Below are 27,282 nucleotides of genomic sequence, written 5' to 3'. Positions count from 1 at the left end.
AATTATGTTTAATAAAATAAAATTTACCATCTTATCTTCACTTTTTAAAAAAATTTTATTTTTTTTAGGTTAGTTGGATACAATGCCTTTATTTTATTTATTTATTTATTTATTTATTTTTATGTGGTGCTGAGGGCCTCGCACATGCTAGGTGAGCGCTCTACCGCTGAGCTACAACCCCAGCCCCTATCATCTTTTCTTCTTTCTCCTTTTTAATATTATTATTTTGGGGGGGACAGGGTCTTGCTGTGTTGCCCAGACTGGTCTTAAGCTCTGGAACTCAAGTGGCCCTCCCTGCCTCAGCCTCCCAAGTGCACTACTGTGCCCAGCTGTCATCTCAGCCATTTTTTTTTTTTTAGGGGGTGGGAGGGACCAGGGATTGAACCCAGAAGCACTTAACCACTGAGTTACATCCCAGCTATTTTTTATTTATTTATTATTTATTTATTTTGAGGTAGTCTTACTAAATTGCTTAGGGCCTTGCTAAATTGCCAAGGCTGGCTTTTTTTTTTTAATGTTTATTTTTTATTTATTTTTTTTTTTAGGTGGACACAATATCTCTATTTTATTTTTATGTGGTGCTGAGGATTGAACCCCGTGCCTCACGCATGCCGGGTGAGCGTGCTAACACTTGAGCCACATCTCGAGCCCCATCAAGGCTGGCTTTGAACTTGCTATCCTCCTGCCTTAGACTCCTGAGTTGTTGAGATTGCAGACATGCACCACCATGCCCGCCTTATCTTAGCCATTCTTAAGTGTACAGTCCAGTATTGCTAAGTACATTCACATTGCTGTGCAGAATATCTCCAGAACTTCTATATCTTGCAAAACTGAAACACTGTACACATTGAACAACTACCCCTTTCTCCTTCCCCCAACCCAATCCATTTTTTTGTTTTTATGAGTTTGACTATTTTATTTATTCATTTATTTATTTAGGTACCAGGGATTGAACTCAGGGGCATGCAACCACTGAGCCACATCCCCAGGCCTATTTTGTATTTTATTTAGAGAAAAGGTCTCACTGAGCAGCTTAGCACCTTGTTGTTGCTGAGGCTGGCTTTGAATTTGTGATCCTCCTGTCTCAGCCTCCCAAGTCTCTGGGATTACAGGCATGCGCCACCACACTTTGCGAGTTTGACTATTTTAAATGTCTTATAAGTGGAATCATGTAATGTTTATGGTTTTGTGACTGGCTTATTTCACTTAGCATAGTGTCCTCAAGATGGATGGTCCATGTTATATCATGTGACAAGATACTCTTCTTTTTTCTTAAGGCTGAATAATCAGGTAGACACCACATTTTGTTTATGTTGCCATCCATTGGTGACATTTGGGTTGCTTCCATCTTTGGGTTATTATGAATAGCAATGAATATGGGTGTGCAAATATCTCTTCAAAATTCTGCTTTCCATTCTTTTAGATATAAACCCAGAAGTGGTATCCCAGTGAGTTTTTGTTTTTCTCTTGTTTTGTTTTTGAGATGGGGTCTCTGTGTTGCCAGGTTGGCCCTGAACTCCTGGTTTGAGTGATCTTCCTGCCTCAGCCTCCCAAATTGCTGGGACTACAGGTGCACACTATCATGCTTAGGGTTTTGTTTGGGTTTGGTTTTGTTTTTTGGTATTGCAGATTGAACCCAATACCAAGCTACATCCCCATTCCATTTTTTATTTTGATACAGGGTCTCACTAAGTTGCTAGTGAAGATCTCACTAAATTATGGACTCCTGTCTCAGCCTCCCCAGCTGCTAGGGTTACAGGTGTGTGCCACCCCACCTGGCTAAGGATGTATTCTAAAATTCCACATCTTACCCTCAAATGATTTGAGGACATGGTTCCAGCCTCTTCATTAGCATCTTTTAAAAAAAAATTTTTTTTGAACCACTGAAAACCACTGAAGGTAATAGAGGATTGTGACCAACAAATCTTTGATGGAAGCCAGGTGTGGTAGTGCATTCTTGTAATCCCAGTGACTCAGGAGGTTGAGATAGGAGGATCATAAATTGCAGGTCAACCTGGGCAATTTAGTGAGAACATGTCTCAAAATAAAAAAGGTTGGGTTGGGGGCTGGGAGTGTGGCTGAGCAGCACTTGCTTAGCATGCACAAAGTCCTAGGTTCAATCCTCAGCACCACATAAAAATAAATAAATAAAATAAATGTATCAAAAAAACAAAAAAAAAAAGGGGGGGGCTGGGGATGTGGCTCAAGCGGTAGTGCACTGGCCTGGCATGCGTGCGGCCCAGGTTCGATCCTCAGCACCACATACCAACATAGATGTTGTGTCAGCTGAAAACTAAAAATAAATATTAAAAAAAAAATTCTCTCTCTCTCTCCCTCCTCTCTCACTCTCTCTTTAAAAAAATAAAAAAGTATGCCCAGCCATACCAAGCTATAAATATATCCTCTTTAAAAAAAAAAAAAAAAAAAAAAAAAAAGGTCAGTGTTGGGATGTAGCTCAGTGGCAGAGCACCCCTATGATCAATCCCCTGCACCACACACACACAAAAAGCCTTTGAGGAATAAAACTCTTCACCTTTACCTTTGGGAAGTAGCTGCAGATAATTAAGACCATAAGAAATGGACTGAGTGGGCAAAGGCAAAGCTTTTTTCCTCTTTTACAGTCTTCCAAAACATTCACAAAGTTGCATTCAAACATTTAAGTCCTACAGATGTTCAGGGGTCACAAAGGACCGATATCCTGTGTATGATACTTGGTCTGTGTTGGGGTTAATAGCATAGATGCAAATGAAGATGTCCTGGGCCTGTTACAGAACCTCACTGAAGTCTCTGAGTAGCTTATCTTAAACTAGCACTCAGCTCTGGACATTTATACCATTTATACCAGATATTTTGATTTTTTAAGAAAAGCTAAAACTCTGTTTTGTTTTTTTTTGTTGTTGTTGTTGTTATTATGGTACTTGGGGATGGAACCCAAGGGTATTCTACCTATGACCTACATCCCCAATTTTTTGTTTTTGTTTAAGATAGTGTTTCACTAACTTGTTGAACCTTGAACTTGTGATCCTCCTGCTTCAGCCTTCCAAGTTGCTGGGATTATAGGCATGTGCCACCACGCTCAACTGAATCCCAGTGGTAGTGGTGGGTGTTTACGTGGAATATCCTGACTTCTTTCTTTCCTTCTATTTTACCCCTTATACCTTTCCTAAAATTTGTGTTTGAAATATCTTGATTTTTTAAAAATTGGCAATTAAATTTTCAAAATATCTTAAGAAGCATTGAGTAAGGGCTGGGGGCGGGTAGCTCAATGACAGAGAGCTTACCTAACATGTGCCAGGTCCTGGATTGAAGCCCCAGCACTGCAAAAAAAAAAAAAAAAGCATCATGTAAGTCAAAGGAAAAACTGAGAGTTTGCAATCTCTGGTGTGCTTGTACTATGGAGCATTTATGGTAGTCGGTGGCCTCTGGAGAAGAAATGTGTCTGTTCTCTCCTAGAACAGAAAGAGGGTGTGCTAATGGGACATCTGTCAAATACCTACAACTATACTTGGGAATTGTTGAATATTTTGTAGGCTGAGAGGAAACAACCTAAATTGAACAAATAAGTTCTCCATGGTAGCATGTCAGTGCCAGTCCCATAGGAGAGGCAAGCCCCAGGTCTCTCATCCATTCTGTTTGTGTTTACTTCTTGGAGCCATTATAAGTATTGACTTGCAAAACATTGACTTTTTCCTAAAATGTTATGCAAGTGCTAATTGGAGTGATTATTTTGCTACAACAAAATAATAACAGCTCAGAGGAGTGTAACATTTGTGGAATGATGTTAGCTTTTGTAGAAGCTGAGCCAGGAGATGTTAGAACCAGCCTCTAGCTGGAAGAAACCAAGAGGAAAGAATGCCCCAGTGGTTCTTCCCTAGTGGATTTGAGACAGAGACAGAATGCTGATCTTTTCTGGAAGTGATGTTGAGGAATCTGTGGATTTTAGAAATACATGTGGCCATAAATGGTCTGATCTGCTCTGAACAACTGAGCTCACCCCCAGACCTCAGGAATCTCACACTGAAAGTTCAGCTGAAAGAAATTTCTGACCTTTCCACCAGTTCTCTGGAGTAGGTCAGGGTTTTATAGTGTATTTCATATTCCCATCAGGAAAATACTAACTAAACTCTATTACTCATAGTCTGGGTATGGTGGCGCACACCTGTAATCCCAGCAACTCAGGAGGCTAAGGCAGGAGGATCACAAGTTCAAAGCCACCTTAGGCAACTTAAACATTGACTTCAAATATAAATAATAAAATGGGCTAGAGGGGCTGTGGCTGTGGCTCAGTGGTAGTGCACTTGCCTGGCATGTGTGAGGCACTGGGTACAGTTCTCAGCACCACATATAAGTAAATAAAATAAAGGTATATATATATATACACACACACACACATATATATATATACATATATATAAATAATTTTAAAAGTGGGCTGGGGATATAGCTCAGTGGTAGAGCACTTCTGGGTTCAATCGCCAATACCATACATATGCACACAAAGGCAGCATAGTTAATCATCAGTACTGAGAATATTATAATTCCATTATTGCTATAATGCTTTACAATTTACACTTGTATCTTCTCATGTTGCTCCCTGATAACTCCTTAGCTGTTGTCATTCCTACTTTCAGATGAGGAATCTGGTATTTTCCCAGATATATTCCCTATTTCCATTATAAGAATTTCCATTGACATTTAGTTAGAGCTCAAGATTTTTTTGTTTGTTTGTATCGGGAATTGAACCCAAGGTTGCTTAACCACTGAGCCACATTCCCAGCCCTTTTTGAGACAGGGTCTTATTAAATTGCTGAGACTGGCATTGAATGTACAATCCTCCTGCCTCAGCCTCCAGAGTCATTGGGATTACAGGCATGTGCCACTACACCTGGCTGAGTTCAAGATCTTTCTTTTTTTTTTTTTTTTAAGCAGCAAAGAGGTGTTTATTGTGAGCTAGCTCGGTCCTCCATGCACACAACAACTGATGACGCTGAGAGGCCCCAAGCCCAGGGTTTTCAGCAGTTTTATACATTCTTTGGAGAAGGCAGGGACCCCCACATACATCATAGCATCTCTTAGCAAATCATCACACACCGTGGGGAAATCAAACAACAACTCTAAAAAATGATTAGCACATTCACTGGTGGGAACAAGTTGGGTAGGGATGATTGGTTACTACAAAAGGGGTATTCCTTTGAACTGATTGGTTTAAGCCAAGAGGGGTGTTCATGCTGAACTACATGGTTTCCCAACACGTTATCAACCACCATAAACTACTGGGAGGGTCATCTGGCATCCCAGGTATTTCCCTGTCTCATGCTGATTGGTGGCTGCTAGGGGGTTGCTATGGGTCCCCACGTAGCCTGACTGAGTCAGGGACACGTGGCTCAGCAGATCTCTCCTGTTATTTGTAGATAAACAACTTAGCAGGGTGGGAATGTGCCTAGGAGTGCTCTGTGGGGCTTTCCAAGGACAAAGGTGATGTCCCTTCCTTGGACAGGCTTTGCTCTGAGGTAGAGGCTGGTTTTTCATTCCCCCCCTTTGTCTGGAAACTTGGGAACCAATCATGGTTCCCTCAGTTGGGGGCCTATTTGGGCAGGCTCTACATCTTGGTAAACAGTAATCCTCTGGGGACAGTCTTCAACTTCCCAGACTCACTCAAAATTGGCTTCCTAGATCCAACCTGTCTCGATTTACCTATCTACACTATCTATTTTTGGCTTCATTCCCCCCTAATTTTAGGAACTCTTTATTGCTGTAAGGAGAAAGGGCAATGGCTCCTTCTGGCTTCTTCAGAGCTGAAAAGGGGTGTCGAACATGAGGGGGCTCGACGACATGGGGGATGACATGGGGGACGTGAGTTCCCTTTTAGAAGTCAGTTCTATTTGAAGTCTGGTTGGGGAAAAACAGGTTGTCATCTGGGGATGGGTGCTTCTATGAGAGAAACAAAAACCATGAGTACTGAATGAATGTTGCAGCAGCTGGAATATGTCACTGTACAGAAGTTCCCTCACCAGGCTTTAACATCCCCAGTTATCAGGACTGTAAGCATAACATTTAACTTTTAGGGTTACAGATGTCCTCCGCCTTAAGATACAGTTTAATAATTTAATGTCATCTGATCTAGTTCAAGATCTTTCACATGGCCTAAGTCCTTGTTCTGGTCCTTGCCCACTTCTCCAGACCCCTCTTGCACCACTTTTTCCAAAACTTTCCATTTTAGCCATCTTAGATTTCTTTTACTTTTTTTTTTTTTAAGAGACAGAAGAGAGAGAAAATTTTTTAATATTTATTTTTCAGTTTTTCGATGGACACAACATCTTTTATTTTTATGTGGTGCTGAGGATCGAACCCAGCGCTCCGCGCATGCCAGGCGAGCGCGCTACCCCTTGAGCCACATCCCCAGCCCAACTTTCTTAAGTAGGTCTTCTTTCTAGCTAAAGATCCATTGTATATGGTATTTCTTCTTCTGGGACACTTTTTCTCTCCTCTTTGCTGGTCTCAATTTAACATCATTTCTTCAAGGGAGCTTTCATGAACATTCAGGCTACTTTGGACTCCTTGGTAATGCTCTGTGTAGTGCCCCACACTTTCTACTATGAAGACTCATCATACTTAGGATTATTCATTCAAGGGCTGGGAGTGAAGCAAAGTGGTAGAGCTCTCGTGTAGCATGTGCAAGGCCCTGGGGTCCATCCCCAGCATCATAAAAAAAAAAAAAGAAAAAAAATTTACTCATTAGACTTTTCTCTACTCACTAGATCCTAAGTTTCACACAGGCATAGTGCAAGTCCATCTTGTTTGATATTGTAGCCTTTCTTTTGTAACCACTGTCTTTCTGCATGGCTTATGGCCATGGAATGAATGCATCCAAACTTTACCTTGAATCCCACCCTCAGGTTCAATGCTGTAGGGCTTTTTTGACAAGGCTCCTTCTGCTATTTCAATAACCAAAGTCCTTTGATCAGTGACAAAAATGTGAACTTACCACCCCACACCAAATGAGGTTGGAGCACAGTGCCTCCCTCTGATAACAATCAGAAAAGGTCAGTGCTAGTCTCAGTATCTTCCAGTTTCTGTGATGTTCACAAGCCATGGACAGTACCCTATTGGGCAGGGTCACAGATGGTAGGGAAATTTAAAGCTGCCCAAACTATTCCTATCTCAGCTGCTTCCTGGGTGTAGTGCACATTAGGGTCATTTGTAGATGGATCACAATTTTTTCCCCTCCTTTGTTCATTTTTCATGGTATTAGGGATGGAACCTAGGCCCTCATGCTTGCTTGGTAAGTGCTCTACCACCGAGCTATATTCCCAGCCAAATTTTTTTTCCCCCTGTGGTGCTGGGGATTGAACTCAGCTTGAACTTGTGCATCAAGGCAAGCACTCTAACAACTGAGCTATATCCCTAGCCCCATGCCCCATTTGTTGGAAGGAGTAAGGTATAGACACCAAATTAATAAGGCAGTCAGAGGAAGTAACAGTCATTCGTGGTGTGGCAGGCATTTGGCTGGTAAGCAAGCCCTAGTGGGAGGAACTCATGGCCTTGTTTCAACTTTAGCCAGCTGAAGTCCTTGCAAGTTGGGTATGCATGAACACCTCCCCGCCCTGCTTTTTTTTTTTTTTTTTTTTTTTTGGTACTGGGGATTTAACCCAGAGCATTGGGCTTGCAAGACAAGCACTCTACCAACTGAGCTATATCCCCAGCCCCTAGCCCTTTATTCTTTATTTTTATTTTGAGACAAGGTCTAAGTTGTTTAGACCTTTGCTAAGTTGCTAAGACTGACCTAGAACTTGCAATCCTCCTGCCAGGGCCTCCCAAGATGCTGTGATTACAGGAGTACAACACTGAGCCCAGTATCCCTTGCTCCTTTTGAAAACCAGTTACGTCTCTCCTTACCTGTCTTTGTGAAATTCATCACCATATTCTTTCCAACATCTAACTAATGGTGATATTAGCCAAAATTTGAAGTTGAACATTCAGGCAACAATGTATAGAATTGCAAGGCTTGGTTACAAATATGTGCAGTTCACATTGCCAGTGAGGAAAAGAAGATTGAGTATTGAATTCATAACATGAACCATTTTAAAGTAAGCAACAAGGAGCCTAAAGCTACATTCCTCAAATGTGTGCACTCTACAAAATTGGTGTGTAACATCAGGAAGTCAGACGGGAAAATATCATGAACCAATGAATCTAAACAAGAAAGACACATTTCCCCAATTATGAATTTGCCAACCATGACTTTTTTTTCCCGCAAGTAGTCTTTGATGAGCATGACATCAACTCTGGCACACTGAGCTTCAAAAAGTTAAGACTGGAAATAAGTAGCACTGGTTACATTGGATACCTGCAAAGGGGGCATAGCCTATCTATCTCTGTTACCAAAAATACTCAAAATACACAAACTGGTGTATAAAAACAGAGCTGGAGCTGGGCACGGCGGCACATGCCTGTAATCCCAGCAGCTCAGGAGGCTGAGGCAGGAGGATCGCAAGTTCAAAGCCAGCCTCAGAAAAAAAAAAAGTGAGGCACTAAACAACTCAGTGAGACCCTGTCTCTTAAATAAAATACAAAACAGGTCTGGGGATGTAGCTCAGTGGTTAAGTGCCCTTGAGTTCCATCCCTGGTAAGAAGACATAGTCACCTTTTTTTTTTTTGAGATGGTAGTCTAACTACTTTGCCTAAGCTGATCTTTTCTGACTTCTGAGTAGCTACAGGTGTGTATATGACCATGTCCAGCTTTCATTTTTTTTTTTTGCCCTTGTTATTTTATCATTATCATTGTGGTGGTAGTATTGGGGATGAACCATGGCCTTAGGTATGCTAGATACCACTGAGCTATATCTCCTATCTTTTTTTTTCCTTTTAAGTTTGGAAAATGAATATGTATTGCCTTTTTTGTTTGTTTTTGGTCCTGGGGATTGAGCCTAGAGCCTTGTTCATTCGAAGTAAGTAGCTCTGACTACTGCTTATCAACCAAAAGTAATGTAAAACTGTCTACAGGAAGTATCTACACACTCATAATTCTTCCTAACTCCTCTGATTTCCACTAAAATATTTAACCAGAAAGTATTAGGAAGCTGGACCCGGTGGCACACACATGTAATCTCAACGGCTCAGGTGGCAGAGGCAGGAGGAGTTCAAAGCTAAACTCAACAATTTAGCAAGGTCCTAAGCAACTCAGTGAGACCCCTCTCTAAATAAAACAAACAAACAAAAAAAGGGCTGGGGGTGTGGCTCAGTGGTCCAGTGCTCCTGAGTTCAATCCCCAGTACCAAAAAAAAAAAAAAAGTATTAGGAAAAAGGAAAAGTTATGAAATACTTCTAAAGCTCTTGCCAGACTCAGCCATTTTTTTTTTTTTGGTGCACGTGTGTGTGGTGCTGGGGATTGAACCCAGGGCCTATGTGCAGGCACTCTACCAACTGGGCTATAGCCCCAGCCCCCAGCCCCAGTCTTAACTGGGTAACTTTTTAGCTGTGGAGACATAACAGATACCTGGAAGAATACAGGTTTTGGAAACTGGCAAGCCTGGGCTGACCACCAGGTCTGATAATTATTTGCTGTATAAAAAATTTATCTAATTTTTCTGAGCCTGCTTTCTCATCTATGAAATGTGAACATGGTATTTATGATAGTGAGCTACTTGGAAAATAACAAAATATCCAACATAAAAAAGGCTGGATTAAGGGCTGGGGCTGTGGATCAGCGTTAGCACACTTGCCTGGCAATATGTGAGGCACTACATATAAATAAATAAATAAATGTCTATCAACAACCAGAAAAAAATATTTTCTTAAAAAAAAGGATGGATTGGGGCTGGGGATGTGGCTCAAGCGGGTAGCACGCTCGCCTGGCATGTGTGCGGCCCGGGTTCGATCCTCAGCACCACATGCTAACAAAGATATTGTGTCCGCTGATAACTAAAAAAGTAATTTTAAAAAATATATTTGTTTTAATTGTAGATGGACACAATAGCTTTATTTTATTTATTTTTATGCAGTGCTGAAGATCAAACCCAGTGCCTCGCACGTGCTAGGAGAGAGCTCTACTGCTGAGCCACAATCCCAGCCCCTGGATTATGATCTTTAGAGACTCAAAGCATCAGGACTTTGGTGCCCAAATCGGTTGTTAGTAGAAAACAGAGAACACACTCAAGCTGAGGTAGGCCTAACTATTAACAAAGACATGGGAATAGAGTCCACAGAAACCATCAAGAAATAATGGGAGTTCCGGAAGCGGTGAGGCACGCCTGTAATACCAGCTGCTGAGGTTGAGATAGGAGGATCATGAGTTCAAAGCCAGCTTCAATAATAGCAAGGTGCTTAGCAAATCAGTGAGACCCTGTCTCCAAATAAAATACAAAATAGGGCTGGGGATGTGGCTCATCCCATGGGTGGGGTCCTCCTGAGTTCAATCCCTAGTACGGGGAAAAAAAAAAAAATGGAGTAATACAGAAATCCAGAGCTAGGGCTGGGGCTGGGGCTGGGGCTGAGTGGTAGAATGCCTGCCTCGCACATGAAGCACTGGGTTCAATCTTCAGTACCACATAAAAACAGATAAATAGGGATATTGTGTCCATCTACAACTAAATCCAGAGCTAATAAAAGAATAGTCCTCTACCCTGCCAACTTTAGTATAGCAAGCTCTCTAACACTAAGCTACATTCCCAATCCTTTTTATAAATTTTAAAATAGGATCTCCCTAAATTGCTCAGTCTGGCCTTGAACTTGCAATCCTTCTGCCTCAGTTTCCCAAGCAGTTGGGATTGTAAGCTTGCATCATCGCACCTAGCTAGTTCTATCTTTAGATCTGGAGAGGAAAGAGGTAGAAGCTAAAGAGGGCCGCTTGATAGGAACTCTGGTCTTTGGGGGACAATCCATGTGACCTTGCCAGTAAGAAAGCCAAAGGAATATATTTTTACCATCCTTTCCTGATGTCTTTTTTTTTTTTTAATATTTCATTTTTTTTAGCTTTCAGCGGACACAACATCTTTGTTTGTATGTGGTGGTGAGGATCGAACCCTGGCCACAGGCATGCCAGGCGAGCGCGCTACCTCTTGAGCCACATCCCCAGCCCTCCTGATGTCTTTTGATCTTTGGGTTTACTAGTTGGTTACATATAACCTGAAGTCAGAAGGCAAGGGGTCCTGTTGATATAGTCCATGAAAATTTATGCCTCCTAGGGCCCAGGCAGCATGAAAAGTGGTTTTGCTTTGGGGATTGAAAATACTCAGCACCAACTCTTCCCCAACATTACTCATATTGTTATACACAAATTTGCATGTATGCTGCAACTAAAAGAACTTTTCAGAATTTCTGATTTCAAAATTCTATAAATTCTTCAATTAAAGCTGCATTCCCCCCCCCCACATTACCTTTTTGTTTTTAGATATAGTGACAGTAGAGTGTATTTTAGAGTACAACCCATTCCAATTAGGATCCCATTCTTGCAGTTGTATAATGTGGAGTCAGACTGGTCATGTATTCACATATGAACAAAGGAAAGTTATGTCCAATTCATTGTACTGTCTTGAAGCTGCATTTTTCTCAGTATTTTTGTACCTTAAGCACATGCATAGACACAGGCAGCCCTGGGCCTGGTGCCAGAGAAGATGAGTTAAGTCTCAGGTTAACTCCTGAATACTGACTGTAAGGATCTCTGAAAGATTTTTTGAGAATCTAGAACTAATTTAGAATCAATATTAGGATTTTTCTGTTTAGGTTCTATTCATTAGGAATTAAGGAACTAGATGTTTTTTTTTTTTTTTTGGCAGTACTGAAGACTGAACCCAGGAGTGGGGTGCTCTACCACTAAGCTACATACCCAACCTTTTTTTATTTTGAGACAGCCCCGGAACTAGATTTTCTTAAACTCAAAAAATCCTATGAGGGCTGGGGATGTGGCTCAAGCGGTAGCGCGCTCGCCTAGCATGCGTGCGGCCAGGATTCGAGCCTCAGCACCACATACAAACAAAGATGTTGTGTCTGCCGAAAAACTAAAAAATAAATATTAAAATTCTCTCTCTTTAAAAAAAAAATTAAAACTTTCAATGCATATTTTTAAAAAATCCTATGATACTAAAACTTCCTACAATCCTACTGAAACAGTAAAATTTTAACTTTCTAATCAAAAAGAATAAAAGAAACCAGGACATCAATTTCACATTGACATTTTTATTAACGCCAACCGTTTTTTAATTATTATTTTTTTAAAACAATAGCACAAAAATGTTTCAAGGAAGCAGTCTCACAATCTGATGACCTTCTGAAATACAGTTAAGCCACACCAAATATGAATTTCTGTTAACACAAAAAAAATTAAAAAAAAAAAAAGAAAAAGAAAAGGAAAAAAGAAAAAAGTAGGTAAAGAGGAAGGGAAGGGAATGAAATTTAGAGTTAAAACTTATTGGATTAGGTAGGTGAGGCTTGTTAGTAGGATATACTGTTGAAGCAGAGTGGCACACATAGGCTTATAGTCATTGTTTTTGAAACCAGTTACCACTATTATATAGGCCCCGTAGCAGTTACCACTGGCTTTTTGCACGCAAAAAAAATGAACCAGGAGAAGCCAGAGTTGACTTGATACTGTTATGAAGAGGTTCAATAGTTGGCGTGTTAGACAACTAAGACCATTTTTAGCAGAATAACTCCTTCAGGAAGGACTGGCTAAAAATCATTTTATTACTATTGTCTCACCTATATGCATTTTGGGGTTCTTAAAAGTCATCTTAAAAAAGGAAGAAAAATAATGTATATCAGTTTCTCTTATTTAATGTGGCTATGAAAGATGTTTTCTTAATATTTCTTTCTCTCTAAGAAGGACATCGGGGTCAGGTTGGGGGCTGGAGTAGAACTACAGGAGGAAAAACCCAGAGAAGGTAGAGGATTTTTTGTTTTTACCTTTTTTTTTTCTTTCTCATTTTTTGGCCAAGGGGTCACACAGAAGGGAGGCAAGGAGGAAAACTACAATCCTTGGTTCAGATTGAGTTATGCAGGAAAAGTTATCTTCCTGGTCAGTCCCCATGACAAAGAAAAAAAAATTTTTTTTTTTTTTTTAAATATGCACAGACTTGGACTATGTTATACCAACCATTAGCCTTTCATATTTAGCCATTCCCAGCAATGCACAACACTATCCTGGGCTTGTAGGCTGCTTGCAGAACCCACTGCACAAAAATTCTCTTCCCTAGAAGCCTCTAGTTTGTTTTGGTAGGTTATAAAAACAGAACATCTGTCATTAACAAGAGTGTTAAATACTTTTAACCACTGACAAGGCTTCAGGAAGTTTCACAGTTTCATTATGCTCTACTTTATTACTATCATATTTACATTTTTATTTTTATTTTATTTTTTGCTGAATTGCTGATTTTCCTTTTTCAATAGAATTTAATTCTGGAGTGTGAGCAGGAACCAGTTAACTACATTCATTGTCCAACCCCCACTGGTTTGAAAGAAGACTCCGAATTCTTGGCATATGAATCAGCTGTTCGGTAGCTCCACCTTATCCTGGCAGCGAAGCAGCAGAAGAGCCGCAGCAGTGGCTGCTCAGGGTTCACACTGCAGGTGGGGAGGCTTTTCTCTGAAGGAGGTACTGGTGGATGCTCTCAGCATCTCGCTTTAGCCAAGCAGCATTCAGCAGGATATTTTCACAACACTGCTGGATGGTACGCTCAGCTGAAGGAGCTGGGTGACTCTCGAAGAAAGCCTGGTGTAAGAAAATCCATAGTGTAGAATCATTGCTAGCAAAAGCAAGTTAATATCAAAGCTATGAAAAAGTACCCACTGGCCTACATATAGGATTCATTAGCCACAGTCATTAGAATTAACTGCTGCTACCCTCAGGCTAAAACAAACAAATACTTGGGTCTGCATATAAGAATTCTCCCCCAAATATCAAAAGTACAAAATCTAATCAAGAGAGACAGAACCTACTGCCTTTCTCTTAGGGTAATTGCTTAGTGGTTAATCTAGGCTTTGGATTTAGATGTAGCACTCAAATCTAGGCTTGGTCAAAATACCAGCCTGTCACTTTAAGTAAATTAACTACTCTAAGTCTCACTTTTCTCATCTGTGAAAAAATATGCACACCAAAACTTGAGACAACTGAAACATTTGGCAAAATACCTGGCACACAGGACTCGTGAACTCAACACGTTCTGACACATTCTGACTGTCGCAAATAAAGATCAATTTATAAGGAATGATAAAACTAAAGAATTTTAAATTGCTGTTTTATACTATAATACTTCAGAGTCTCATATTTTTCATAGAATAAACAATTTTTTCTGCTGGTACTGGGGACTAATCATGGGGTGGTCTACTATTGAGCTACATCCCCAGCCCTTTTTATTTCAAGACAGAGTTTTGCTAAATTGCCAAGGCTGGCTTTGAATTTGCAATCCTATTGCCTCAGTCTCTTGAGTAGTAGAGATTCCAGGTGTGTGCCATCATACCCAGCTAAATAAAACTATTTCTGTTTATTGTAATTTATCAAAATGCTTAAATAGGTTGGCACTTGCCTGTAATCCCAGCAGTGAGAGGCTGAGCCAGGAGGATCGTGACAAAGCCAGCCTCAGCTAAAGCAAGGTGCAACTAGTGAGACCCTGTTTCTAAATAAAATATCAAATAGAGCTGGGGATGTGGCTCAGTGGTCGAGTGCCCCTGAGTTCAATCCCAGGTAACCCCTCCTCCCCCCAAAAATCTTAAAAGTCAAACCATTTTTTAATGAAGTACACTTAATTTTAATGAAAATAAAGCAGCTCTTAAATACCAACCTGCAAAATGATAGGGGTCTTTCCTTTAAGCTAGTCATCATAGGTGTAGAAGAGAAAAATGACTATTTCATAAGATTAACTCTAATCTTTTAGAAATCAATTTACAAGGATGACAATGGCTCTTGCTTCAAGGCTTCTAATTATGGCTGGTTTCTTAGTGACTAAGTTAAAGTTGGATACAAGTCTTCCAGTTCCATCTCCAACAAATAGTACCAACATTTATATACCAGAAACCTGGGAATTATCTTTGACTTTCCTCCCAGACATGTTCACAATACAGAGAAACCACTTGGTAAATATTGTTAAAACTAAAGATTAACAAAATCAACCCCTGAATCTCTTTTCAATTCCTCCATTCTTACTGCTGTGCCATTCTTATTTTTTTAATTTTATCTTTTAGTTGTAGATGGACACAATGCCTTTGTTTTACTTATTTTTATTTTTATATGGTGCTGAGGATCAAACCCAGTGTCTCATAAGTGCTAGGCAAGCGCTCTACCACTGAGCTACAACCTCAGACCATGCTGTGCCACTCTTGCTTGGAGAATTAGCACCCCGATTTCCTCTTCATTCTAAATCATTTTCCACACTACACAGACTGAAATTTTTACAACACAAATCAGATCATGTTTATAAACCATTTGAGGGTTTTCCAGTCTAGAAAATTCTTAATATGATCCACAAGGCCACATGTATGAGCTAGCTCCTACCTACCTTATCAGCCTCCCACTACTCTGCCACAAAACCCATTACTTAATTCTCCTGCACAGAACCTATTGACATTACAATAATTGTTAATATAATACAATATATAATGTACACTAGATGACAGTAGAAGCCAAATCTTTCACTATTTTCTCAAGATTTAAATTCTTTTTTTTTTAAAAATATTTATTTATTTATTTATTTTAGTTTTCGGCGGACACAACATCTTTGTATGTGGTGCTGAGGATCGAACCCAGGCCGCACGCATGCCAGGCGAGCGCGCTACCGCTTGAGCCACATCCCCAGCCCCAAGATTTAAATTCTTAAAACCTGTTCCTAACAATGGTTCACACACACTCAGGGACTGGGGCTGTGGCTCAGCAGTAGAGTGCTTGCTTGGCACGCGTGAGGCACTAGGTTTGATCCACAGCACCACATAAAAATAAACAAATAAAACAAAGGTATATGTCCATCTACAACTTAGATTTTTAAAAAATTAAAAAAAACTATTATAACTCAGAATTTCCAAATTCACACCTGACAATCACTATACTTATTTATAAAAATATTTAGCAGTTAAATGCAATGGGAAGCTTAAAGTTAAGATTCTTCTAATCAAAGTAAATTTGTCTCCCAAATGCTGAATTTTATCAGGTCCAAGGTCCATACTAAGCTGATTATCAATCTTTATTAAGGGCTAAAAGGAGAGACCACACATAACCATCTAGTCTCACTATGCACACAATAGACCTATAGAAGTCATGTTACCTAATCTAACAATCTCATTATCACCTTATTTTATAGATGAAGATACAGGCTCACAGGGGTTAAAAAACATCCTCAAAGACAAAGCTAAGAGGCTGGGATTATGGCTCAGTGGTAGAGCGCTCGCCTAGCATGGGTGGGACCTGGGTTTGATCCTCAGTACCACATAAAAATAAAGACATTGTATTGTGTCCATCTACACCTAAAAAATAAATATTTAAAAAAAGAAAAAGCTAATATGGGACAGAGAACAAATTGACACAGGTCAAGTGACTTGATTTCATACTCTTTCAACCACAATTCAACATCTTCAAAGATTATCCCAACTATAAATTTTTTAGACATTAGAAGATACAATCTAACCAGTCTTTCTCTAAGAAAAAAAAAAAAAAAGCGGGGGGGGGGATACTTTATCCCAATACCTCTACAATTAAAACAAAGTTTAGTGTTTTTATGTTTTAGATTGAAAGATAAAAAAATAAACAGTACTTTCTCCTTACCTTAACCTCTCCAGCCATTTTATCAATTGCAAATCCCTCTACTGAGAGCTGAAAAACAAGGTTTTTAAATAGTAAGTGAAATCAAAAAAGGCTAGGAACAAACTTTCATTTACCCTAAAAAAATGAATTATTTTGTTATCTTCAATACTTTAGTTTGTTATAGAAGGTAAAGGAGAGGGATGCAGAAGCCCTTAAACAAATCCAATAATTATTTGGGGAATCTCTTAAAAAGAAAGAACCTTTGGGTCTATTGAATCATGGATATTGCTCAATAACATCCATGATTATCAACCTACTCAAATAAAAAAATTCACACACCTTTATTAGTCTGGATATTAAGAACCCTCCCTGGTATCGATTATAAAGTTCTTCCCAGTTGTCCTTTATGAATTTCCATGCAGCTTTCCTCCCATGCTTGCTGCCTCCAGCTACTCCACCAATTACTGATACAGTATCCTGTGGACGTACCTCTTCCTAAGAAGAGAAAGAGATTAAAAAGTCTAGCATTTCCACAACATCTTCTGGTTCCAGAAAGTGCAACATACTGTTGAAATACCTAAGTGACCACATCAAAGACATGCATTCTTTGTTTTTAGGAATAAATGGCACCAGAAGCTTGTAGATAAAGCATTTGTTTTCTCTCCCAAATACTCTGATTTTGAGTCTCATTATTAGTGGGAGATAAGAGAAGTCAGTTAAAAAAGTTTATACCAGTTTTCCAAGAAGAAGACGCCTTAATCTAAGTTAAGGGCAGATCAAGAGGATACTGAATCAAAGACACTTGCCACAGATGAGTGAGTAACAACTCCCTCTGAAAGCAGTTTTCCTTGTAACTTACTGAAAGTGCAAATGTAAGGACTTTTTGAATCAGTTCAGGCAAAAGAGTAGCCCCAAGAACCCTTTCAATTCGGTTTTTCTCTTCTTGCATATCTGCTTGTTTGTGAAGCTATAGGGAAAAAATAAAAACAGAGACAGTTAGCTATTCCCAGGAAATTCTCCATATGCTTATATAAGCTTCCCCTTCAATAAGGTAAAACACTGGGTAGGACTGTCAAGGTATAACATTAAAAAGAATACTTGTCGTGTGCTGGGCTTGTGGCTCAGTGGTTAAGCGCTTGCCTTGCATGTGTGAGGCACTGGGTTCAATCCTCAGCAATGAATAAATAGGTTAATAAAAGATGTCCATCTACAACTAAAAAAAATATTAAGAAAAAAAATACTTGTCAAGATGGTTGGGCACTAAATTTGTCCCTTGCCATTACAGTCAGTCAGTCATGAAATGTAAGTGCTCAGTAGATAAATAATAGTAGCCTGTCATCAGTTCTAAGCAGTTTAACATCAACATATAAAGAGTACATCTGTCCTGGCCAAATACTTTCTAGCACTGATATCTGGTCTATGTTTTATGAACAAAACTAATCATTGGTAATCTTATACCATTCAAGATCATCAATTTAATTTATAATAGTGAAAATGAAAATAATCTAAATACCCAACAGCTTTCCTAATTACTTATTCATTTTTAAAAAGATGCTTTTCTAACGGGGGGGGGGTATACTGGGAACTGAACACTGGGGGTACTTTATCACTGAACTACATCCCCAGTCCTTTTTTGGGGGGTACCAGGGATTAAACTCAGGGGCACTCAACCACTGAGCCACATCCCCAGCCCAATTTCTGTATTAGAGACAGAGTCTCACTGGGTTGCTTAGCACCTCACTAAATTGCTGAGGCTGGCTTTGAACTTGCGATCCTCCTGCCTCTACCTCCTGAGCGGCTGGGATTACAGGCATGCGCCACCATGCCCAGCAGATCCTTTAAAAAAATTCTTTACATTTTGAGATGGGGTCTAGCTAAGTTGCCCTGGCTGGCCTCGAACTTGTAGTCCACCTGCTTCAGACTCCTGAGTTACTAGAACTACAGGCATATGCCACTATGCCTGGCTCAAAAGATGCACTATAGAAGGTTACATTTTAGGAATATTTCATGACATAAGCATGTTCTTTTCTTTTTTTAGTTGTAGATGGACATGATACCTTTATTATCTTTATCTTTATGCGGTGCTGAGACTCAAACCTAGGGTCTCACACATGCAAGACGAGCGCTCTACTATTAAGCCCCAGCCCCAGCCCCCATAAGCATGTTCTTGATATTGAAATGAAAAAAAAAGAGAGACAAAGCAAATAATCCTATATATATAAAAAAAATGTAATGTGAAGGGTAAAAACTTGAAAACACACCAAAATGCTAATACTAATTAATGATGGTCTCTGATCAATGGCATCATGTACCTTCACATTTCTTTCTTTTCTGGAGTGCTGGGGATTAAACTCAAGGCCTTGCACATACCAGGCAAGCACTCTACTACTGAGCTATACCACTAGCCCTCTTCACGTTTCTTTTTTTTTTTTTTTTTTGGTACCTGGGATTGAACCCAGGGATATTTAACCACTGAGTCACATCCCCAGTCCTTTGTTTGTATTTTATTTTGAGACAGGGTCTCACCAAGTTGCTTAGAGCCTCGCTAAATTGCTGGAGCTGGCTTTGAACTCTAATTCTTCTACCTAGCCTCCCAAGCCACTAGGATTATAAGTTGCCACTATGCCTGGCCCTCTTCACATTTCTTAACTGTAAAAGCAGCATATACTGAATGTGGAATATTAATAAGACAGAGATGCATAAAGAAAAAGTAAAATTACTACTATATGCACACTGCCAAACCTGGAATGAGATTATATTATACATGCTATTTTGTGATCCACTTTTAAAAAATAATTACAGGTAAGTTTTATTTTCTTCTTTATTCTTTCCTAGTCTCTAAATCTTCTGTAGTGAATACAGAAAATCTTTTTTTCATAGTTAGAAACAAAACATCATATTTTTAAAAATTAGAACTGCAGAGGCTGGGGATGTAGCTCAGGGCAGAGCATTTGCCTAGGTTAAAGTAAGTCCTAAGCCTCTCTGGGTTTCAGTTCACTCACCAGTAAAGTGAGGGGGACAAACTGATGATTTGTAAGGTCCTTTCAGCTGCAATATTCAAGGACAGAACTCAAGTTTTCAGGAAGCATCTCTTCCCGGAAGATAACCCTGATATATATTAATCCACCAGGTGGCACTCTAGTACCACATTTAAAATATACTATTAAGAGACATTCAAGCATTTGTTTTAATGCTATTCCTAAATTACCAACAGAAAATAATCACTTGTCATCAAACTGTTTGCTTGTCTGTTTGTTTTTGCAGTGTTGGGGGTTGATCTACAGGTGTCACACTTGCTAGGCAATACTCTACCAATGAGTTATATCTCCAGCCCCACTAAATGGTTTCTTCAAGAATTCTGATTTGAGGCTGGGGTTGTGGCTCAGAGGTAGATCTTTTGCCTAGCATGTATGAAGCACCGGGTTCAATCCTCAGCACCACATTAATAAAATGAAATAAAGGTATTGTGTCAACCTACAACTAAAAAATAAATGTTTTTTAAAAAATTCTGATTCTGCCTTCATTAGAGCTCTTCCTGTATTGATACTGTACACTCCCTTATGCTAATAAATGCAACTTCTCGTAAATACATATACTTGTATAAATACTTAAAAATATACCATAATATGAAGATGGTAATTTATGGCTTCTGCCATAAAACTTTCAGAACTGCTGTTTTTTTTTTTCCATACACTTATGGAATAGACTTAAAAACCCCACAAAATATCCCATTTCATATGTATTTCATTCACATGATTTATAATCCACAGGTTCATAGAATTTTCAGACTGAGGAGGGACCTTGATGTCTAATTGAAAAGTAAATCCAAAATATAACTTTTATATTATTAAAAAGAAAACCCATGGATAAACAACATGGGTAAAGTGGTAATTTTTTTAAAAATAAGTATCTTTTTAATTGTGGATGAACCTTTCAGTGCCTCACATATGCCAGGCTGAAAGCACTCTACCACTGAGCAACAACCCCATTTTTTTGAGCCAGGGCCTTGCATTTAAAGTTCCCCAGGATGGCCATGAACCTTCAATCTTCCTACCTTCGTCTTCCAAGTAGCTGGGACTACAGCCCTGCAATACCACATCTAGTTCCCATAGCTTCTTCTTCTTTTTTTTTTTTTTTTAGTTGTCGATGGGGCCTTTATTTATTTATTCATATGCAATGCTGAGAATTGAACCCAGTGCCTCACACATGTTAGGCAAGTGCTTTACCACTGAGCCACAATCCCAGCCCCCCCCCCCGCCCAGTTTCTTAATATTTGCATGTCTGCAATAAACATATATTTTTGCCAGGACATTTTGTTCTTTTAACCATTTAAAGCTGTTCTCTGTGTCCATCCAAGTTCAGGAGCCTTTTCCAAATCACCCACCTTTAGCATAATGTCTAAGGTAGTACCATCACCATGCTTCAAAACGGTCAGATAGACCTACAAGACAACAAAGGAAGTTATCTGAGTACATCTACCTGTTTCAAGGTATTTTAACATTACAAAAATACAGAAAGCAAGTAAAAACGTTGCAAGAAGTGTGGAGGTACATACAAATCAGGGTAAGGATATAAAAACCCCATGAACAACCACAGAGACAAATGGCATGTCGTGATAGCATAGCACACCAACTCTCTCTGGGGAATGTGCACAGGGGAATCACCTTTCAGAAGCACCATGTGGCAGAGAAACTTAAATGGCTACAAACCACCCAAATGGGATATGTTAGACATGGCTTGTGGGTCAGTCCTTAGGTCAGTTTTGGTTAGTATTAAAGAAGTTTCATGTTTCATAGAGTAATATAGGTAACTAGAAATCAAAGAAATTTATTGTGGAAACTTACAGGACTCCTCAGGTCAGCAGAGAGAATCTGTTTTCCTTCCACATGATCCTTAAACCGGCGACGGGCTTCATCTAACGTTGCCTTGTGTCCTGCTTTTCCTAGTTTGCCCAGAACCAAGCCCCTCAGGAGTGCATCTAGATGACCTGATTGAAAAGTAAAAAAGACATAGGACTATTTAAAAGGACTGTTTTTATTAATTTAGCACCTGAATACTTTATAATTATATTACTCTAAGTCTGTGGTCTTAAATAAACACAATTCCCCTAATACAAGAGACAACACTTGATTTAAATTTAATAAATCGTAAGAGGGAAAATGCTAAACAGACTAGACAAGCAAACTTGCTGACCATCTCTATTCACAAATGCCAATTATCTGGATTTACTAAATGTTACTCAGTCTAGTTAATTATACTGCTAAGGACTGTGTGTGGAAAGAATAGGCTTATTACATCACAAAGCTCTGACACAAGATTCAGAAAAAGATAGTATGTGGAACTAGTATACCCTGTGTATGACAAACTGAAATCATATTTAAAAAATATTTTTGTTATTGATGGACCTTTATTCATTTATTTATTTTTATGTGGTCCTGAGAATCGAACCCAGTGCGTCACACATGCTAGGCAAGTGCTCTACCACTGAGCCACAAACCCAGCCCTAAAATTATATTTTTAAATGAAGGCTAGTTGATGAATTCTTCCAAAGATACATAAACAGTCATTAAGGACATAAAAAGAGTATTACCATTATCATTAGGGAAATGCAAATACAAACCACAATGAGATACTACTTCACACTATGATGGCTACAATCGAAAAGACAGAATATAAACAAAAGTGTTGACAAGGATGTGGAAAAATTAGAGCCCTAAAACACTGCTGGTGGAAATGTACAATGGTGTGGCCATTTAGAAAGACAGTTTGGCAGTTCCTCTGTAGGTTCAACATAGAGTTATCATGTGACCTTGCAATTCTACTCTTAGGTATTTACCCAAGAGAAATGAAAGTTTATGTCTATATAAAAACATATACATAAATATTCACAGAATTCATAATAGCCAAAAAGTGAAACCAATCCAAATGTTTACCAACTGATAAAATGTGCTACATCCCCACAATGAGATATTATTCTACCATAAAAAGGAATAAAGGGGGCTGGGGATGTGGCTCAAGCGGTAGCGCGCTCGCCTAGCATGCATGCGGCCAGGGTTCGATCCTCAGCACCACATACAAACTAAGATGTTGTGTGCGCCAAATACTAAAAAATAAATATTAAAATTCTCTCTTTCTCTCCCACTCTCTCCCTCTAAAAAAAAAAAAAAGAATAAAGGGCTGGGGATATAGCTTAGTTAGTAGAGTAATTGCTGGGGTTCAATCCCCAGCACCACCAAAAAAAAAAAAAAAAAAAAAATTAGGGCTGGGTATGTGGCTTAGAGGTCAGGTGCCCCTGAGTTCAATTCCCAGTAAACACCCCACCCCATTGCCAAAAAAAAAGGAATGAGATACTGACATTAAGCTACCACCTGGGCAAATGCTAAATGAAAGAAGCCAGGTACACAAGGCCATATACTATATGATTCTACTTATATGAAATGTCAAAAATAGGCAACTTTATGAGAGAGAAGGATTAGTGGCTCTCAGGGAATAGGGATTAACTGCCACTGGGCATGGGGCTTCATTTGGGGTGAAGAAATTGTTCTGAAATTAGAAATGGTGATGATTGTATAAGCTTATTATGAGCATACTAAAAAGCACTGAACTATTTTTTTTTCTTTTGAGATACTGAGGATTAAACCTAAGGCTCTGCACTTACTAGGAAAATACTCTACAACTGAGCTACATCCCTAGTCCTTTTTATTTTGAGGTAGGGTGTCGCTAAGTGGTCTGGAAACATGTATATGTCACCATGACCAACAAAAAAGTCAAAATTAGCACACAAATCTGATAGATGTACAATGGAAAATGCAGTATATTCTTACTACCCAGCAGTAAAAGGAATGAACAACCTGTATGTGTCTCAAAAACATGCCGAATAAGAAAAGCAAAATATAACACAATTTCACACAGGATATATTGGTATACTTCTGTAATCTCAGCCATTTAGGAGGCTGAGGAAGGAAGATGGAAAGCTCCAGGCCAATTCTGACAATTTGGCAAGACCCTATCTATAAATAAATAAATAGGCTGGGGATGTAGCTCAGTGGTAGAGCACTATTGGGTTCCATCCCCCGTACTTGGAGGGGGGGGAGAAATATGTATATGTGTATGAGATTCTACTTGTATGATAGACAACATTAATCTACGGTGAAAGTAATTAAAATAGTGTTTGTCTGGATAGGGTGATCAAGTAGCAGGGACTGGTTTAGAAGGGGCCTGAGGCTACTTTTAAAGAATAGAAATGTATGCATTTGTCAAAAGTCATCAAACTGGGGGACTAGGGATATAGCTCAGTGGTAGAACACTTGCCTAGCATATGCTGAAGCCCTATACTGACAAAGAAATGGGGGCAGAAGGTATCATCGAGCTAGACAGAACACTGACGTTACACATTTTTGCTATATTTAAATCATAATTCAATAAAAAGTAAGTTTAAGAAAACTTACCAAGAGATCCAAAACAAAACAAAAAACAATTTATAACTCTGGCTCTGGTACTGACTTGCTATGTGGTGGAAGATGATGTTTTATTATTTTGCTTTTTGATTCTTTCATCTGATAGAAAACTATATCATTTTAAAAATTTTTTGGTTTTAGTTATATATGGCAGTAGAATTAATTTTGACAAATTTTTTTAAAGAGAGAGAGAGAATTTTTTAATATTTATTTTTTAGTTTTCGGTGGACACCTTTATTTTTTATTTTTATGTGGTGCTGAGGATAGAACTCAGTGCCCCGTGCATGCCAGGAGAGCGTGCTACTGCTTGAGCCACATCCCTAACCCAATTTTGACATATTTATACATGACATATACCTTATTCTAATCAGGATCCCAGTCTGGTGGAGTATGTACAATGTTGAGATTCACTGTGGTGTATTCATGTGTACACATAGGAAAGTTATATCAGATTCATTCTATTGCATTTCCTATTCCTATCTCCCCTCCCTTCCCTTCTTTCCCCTTTGTATAATCCATTGAACTTCTATTCTTCCCCTTACCAATAGCATCCATAACACTTATCCTTTAATCTTCTGGGATTGGATTATTTCACTTAGCATATAGTCTCCAGATCCATCATACTGATGAATGTCATAAAAATATTCTTCTTTATGGCTGAGTAATATTCCATTGTATATATAAACCACATTATCTTTATCCATTCATCTGTTGATGGGCATCTACATTGGTTCCATAGCTTAGCTATTTATGAAGTGTGCTGCTAGAAACATTGATGTGGCTTCCCTGTATCTATCATTCATTCATTCATTAATTTATATATATATATAAAATTTAGTTGTAGTTGGACACAATAACTCTATTTTGCTTATTTATTTTTAAGTGGTACTGAGGATTGAACCCAGGCCCCACACATGTGAGGCAGGCACTCTACCACTGAGCCACAAACCCAGCCCCTCCTATATCATTTTTACATATTTTTTCATTGTAGATGGTCACAATACCTTTATTTATTTATTTATTTATTTATTTATTTTTATGCAGTGCTAAGGATCACACTCAGTGACTCACACATGCTAGGCAAATGCTTTACCACAGAGCCACAATTCCAGCCCCTCTGTATTATTTTTTTTTAATATTTATTTTTTAGTTGTAGTTGGACACAATACCTTTATTTATTTTTACATTGTGCTGAGGATGGAACTCAGGGCCAATGGAACTCAGGGACTCACACATGCTAGGCAAGTGCTCTACCACTGAGCCATAACCCTAGCCCTGCCTTCTGTATAATTTTTAAGCTCAAAAGGTTTCACACATTATCATGATAAAAGGAAAGTACAATGCCTATTAATTTACTTACATCTTGTTATTATTAATCTGTGCTCCTGTCTAAAGCCAACTTCTCTACTGTGCACTGGGATCCAATTCCTCTCCATTATTCAGCTGCCACTCTCTTCCAACGTGAATTTTCAATACTACACATTACTTTCATTGGTAAAAAGACATGAAATATCCCAACTTTAAAAAAAGAGAAGTCCGGGGCTAGGGTTGTGGCTCAGTAGTAGAGCGCGCACCTAGCACGTGCAAGGCCCTAGGTTTGATCCTCAGCACCACATAATAAAGCTATTGTGTCTAACTACAACTAAAAAAAGTCCTTCCCGGAGCCCACATTTCTCAAGACTACACTCTTTTCTCTGATTCTCTTTTTAGCAAAATTCTTTTAAAAAGTTTTCTAGATGTGTGGCTCCATTTCATCTCCTCCCATTGCAGAGAAAGCACTATTGTTTCCTATCATCTCATAAAGTCTGTTAAATGCAATCACTAATTCTGCATCCTTTTCTTGACTTAGAGAGCTTTTATACAGCTGATTACTTTCCTTCTGTTTTAATATGCTGTTTATTTCTTGGGATACTCCTTTCCCTCCTGGCTCTCCTCCTGCCTCATTGGCCAGTCTCCTTTATAGATTCTTCCTTTTCTACCTAATCTCTCAATCTGGACTTCCTTAGGATCCAGTCCTCAGTTCTCTTTTTTCCATCTAAACTCATAGTTTCATAGCTGCAAATATTATCTACTTGCTAATGACTCCCAAATGTATTTATCCAACCTGGATTTTGAGGAATTCTATGTTCAGATGTCTAACATGACCTCAAATTTAATATGCCTCAAACCAAACTCCTGATTGATTCCTTTTTGTACCCAAAGGTGCTTCTATGGCAGTTTTAATTTGATGACTCCTCTCTCAACCACACATTCTTTTTAGCAAAATTCTTTTAAAAAGTTGTTTAAAATAAAATAGTTTGTTCTACCTTCAAACTTCACACAGAACTTACTAACTACTTATAAGTTGTAGCCAGCACCTCAAATGGATTCATCAGATAGCCTATTTTTCTTTTTTTTGTTTTGTTTTTTCCTGCAGTGCTGGAAATTGAGTTCAGAGCATGCTAGGCGAGTGTTCCACCACCAAGCTATATCTGCCTTCAGCCTGTTCTTCGCATACCCAAGTACATCAAATCATGTTCCTCTACCCAAAACTCTAAATTATCACCTCAAGTCACAAAATATGAAAGTCAAAAACTTCTTACCATGGGTCTACAAGTCCTGTAAGATCTAGTACACTTCCCATGTTCCTCCCTCTCTCATTTACTCTGTTCTGACCTTACTAGCCTTCTTTTTTTTTTAAAAAAAGAGAGTGAGAGAGGAGAGAGAGAGAGAGAAAGAGAGAGAATTTTTAATATTTATTTTTTAGTTCTCGGCGGACACAACATCTTTGTTTGTATGTGGTGCTGAGGATCGAACCCTGGCCGCACGCATGCCAGGTGAGCGCGCTACCGCTTGAGCCACATTCCCAGCCCCTTACTAGCCTTCTTGTTATTCCATGTTCCCACCTTAGGCATTTGTCAGTCCCTCTGTCTGGACCATTTCCCCCCTAGATATCTTTATACTTCTCTCTTTGGTATCTCTACTTAGATTTAAAGATTACCTTATTAGTGATTTCCCCAACTGCTCTCTATAAAATAGTGGTCTAGTACTCCTTATTTGCCTTACCTGGCTTTGTTTTTCTTCATGATACTTGCTATCAACCCAGAACAGTATATATTTAAT

General features: G+C 39.0%; 1 protein-coding gene across 1 annotated transcript in view; it reads right to left on the bottom strand.

Annotated features, from left to right (window-relative positions):
• Positions 1-12,158: 12,158 nt before the first annotated feature.
• Npepps (aminopeptidase puromycin sensitive) overlaps positions 12,159-27,282 on the bottom strand; it is a 92,665-nt gene continuing 77,541 nt past the window's right edge. Inside the window, exons 18-23 of the mRNA XM_078042139.1 lie at positions 21,568-21,710; positions 21,108-21,164; positions 17,583-17,690; positions 17,063-17,218; positions 16,745-16,792; positions 12,159-13,705 (exon numbers count right to left, since the gene is read on the bottom strand). Coding sequence (XP_077898265.1) covers positions 13,553-13,705; positions 16,745-16,792; positions 17,063-17,218; positions 17,583-17,690; positions 21,108-21,164; positions 21,568-21,710 — 665 coding nt within the window. The 3' untranslated portion in view covers positions 12,159-13,552. The remainder of the gene's footprint in view (positions 13,706-16,744; positions 16,793-17,062; positions 17,219-17,582; positions 17,691-21,107; positions 21,165-21,567; positions 21,711-27,282) is intronic.

The sequence above is a fragment of the Ictidomys tridecemlineatus genome, chromosome 3, assembly GCF_052094955.1.
Source record: "Ictidomys tridecemlineatus isolate mIctTri1 chromosome 3, mIctTri1.hap1, whole genome shotgun sequence".
NCBI classification, from domain to species: domain Eukaryota; kingdom Metazoa; phylum Chordata; class Mammalia; order Rodentia; family Sciuridae; genus Ictidomys; species Ictidomys tridecemlineatus.
The sequence above is the reverse complement of the archived record's forward strand: the minus strand, read 5'-3'. Positions and strand labels throughout refer to the sequence as shown.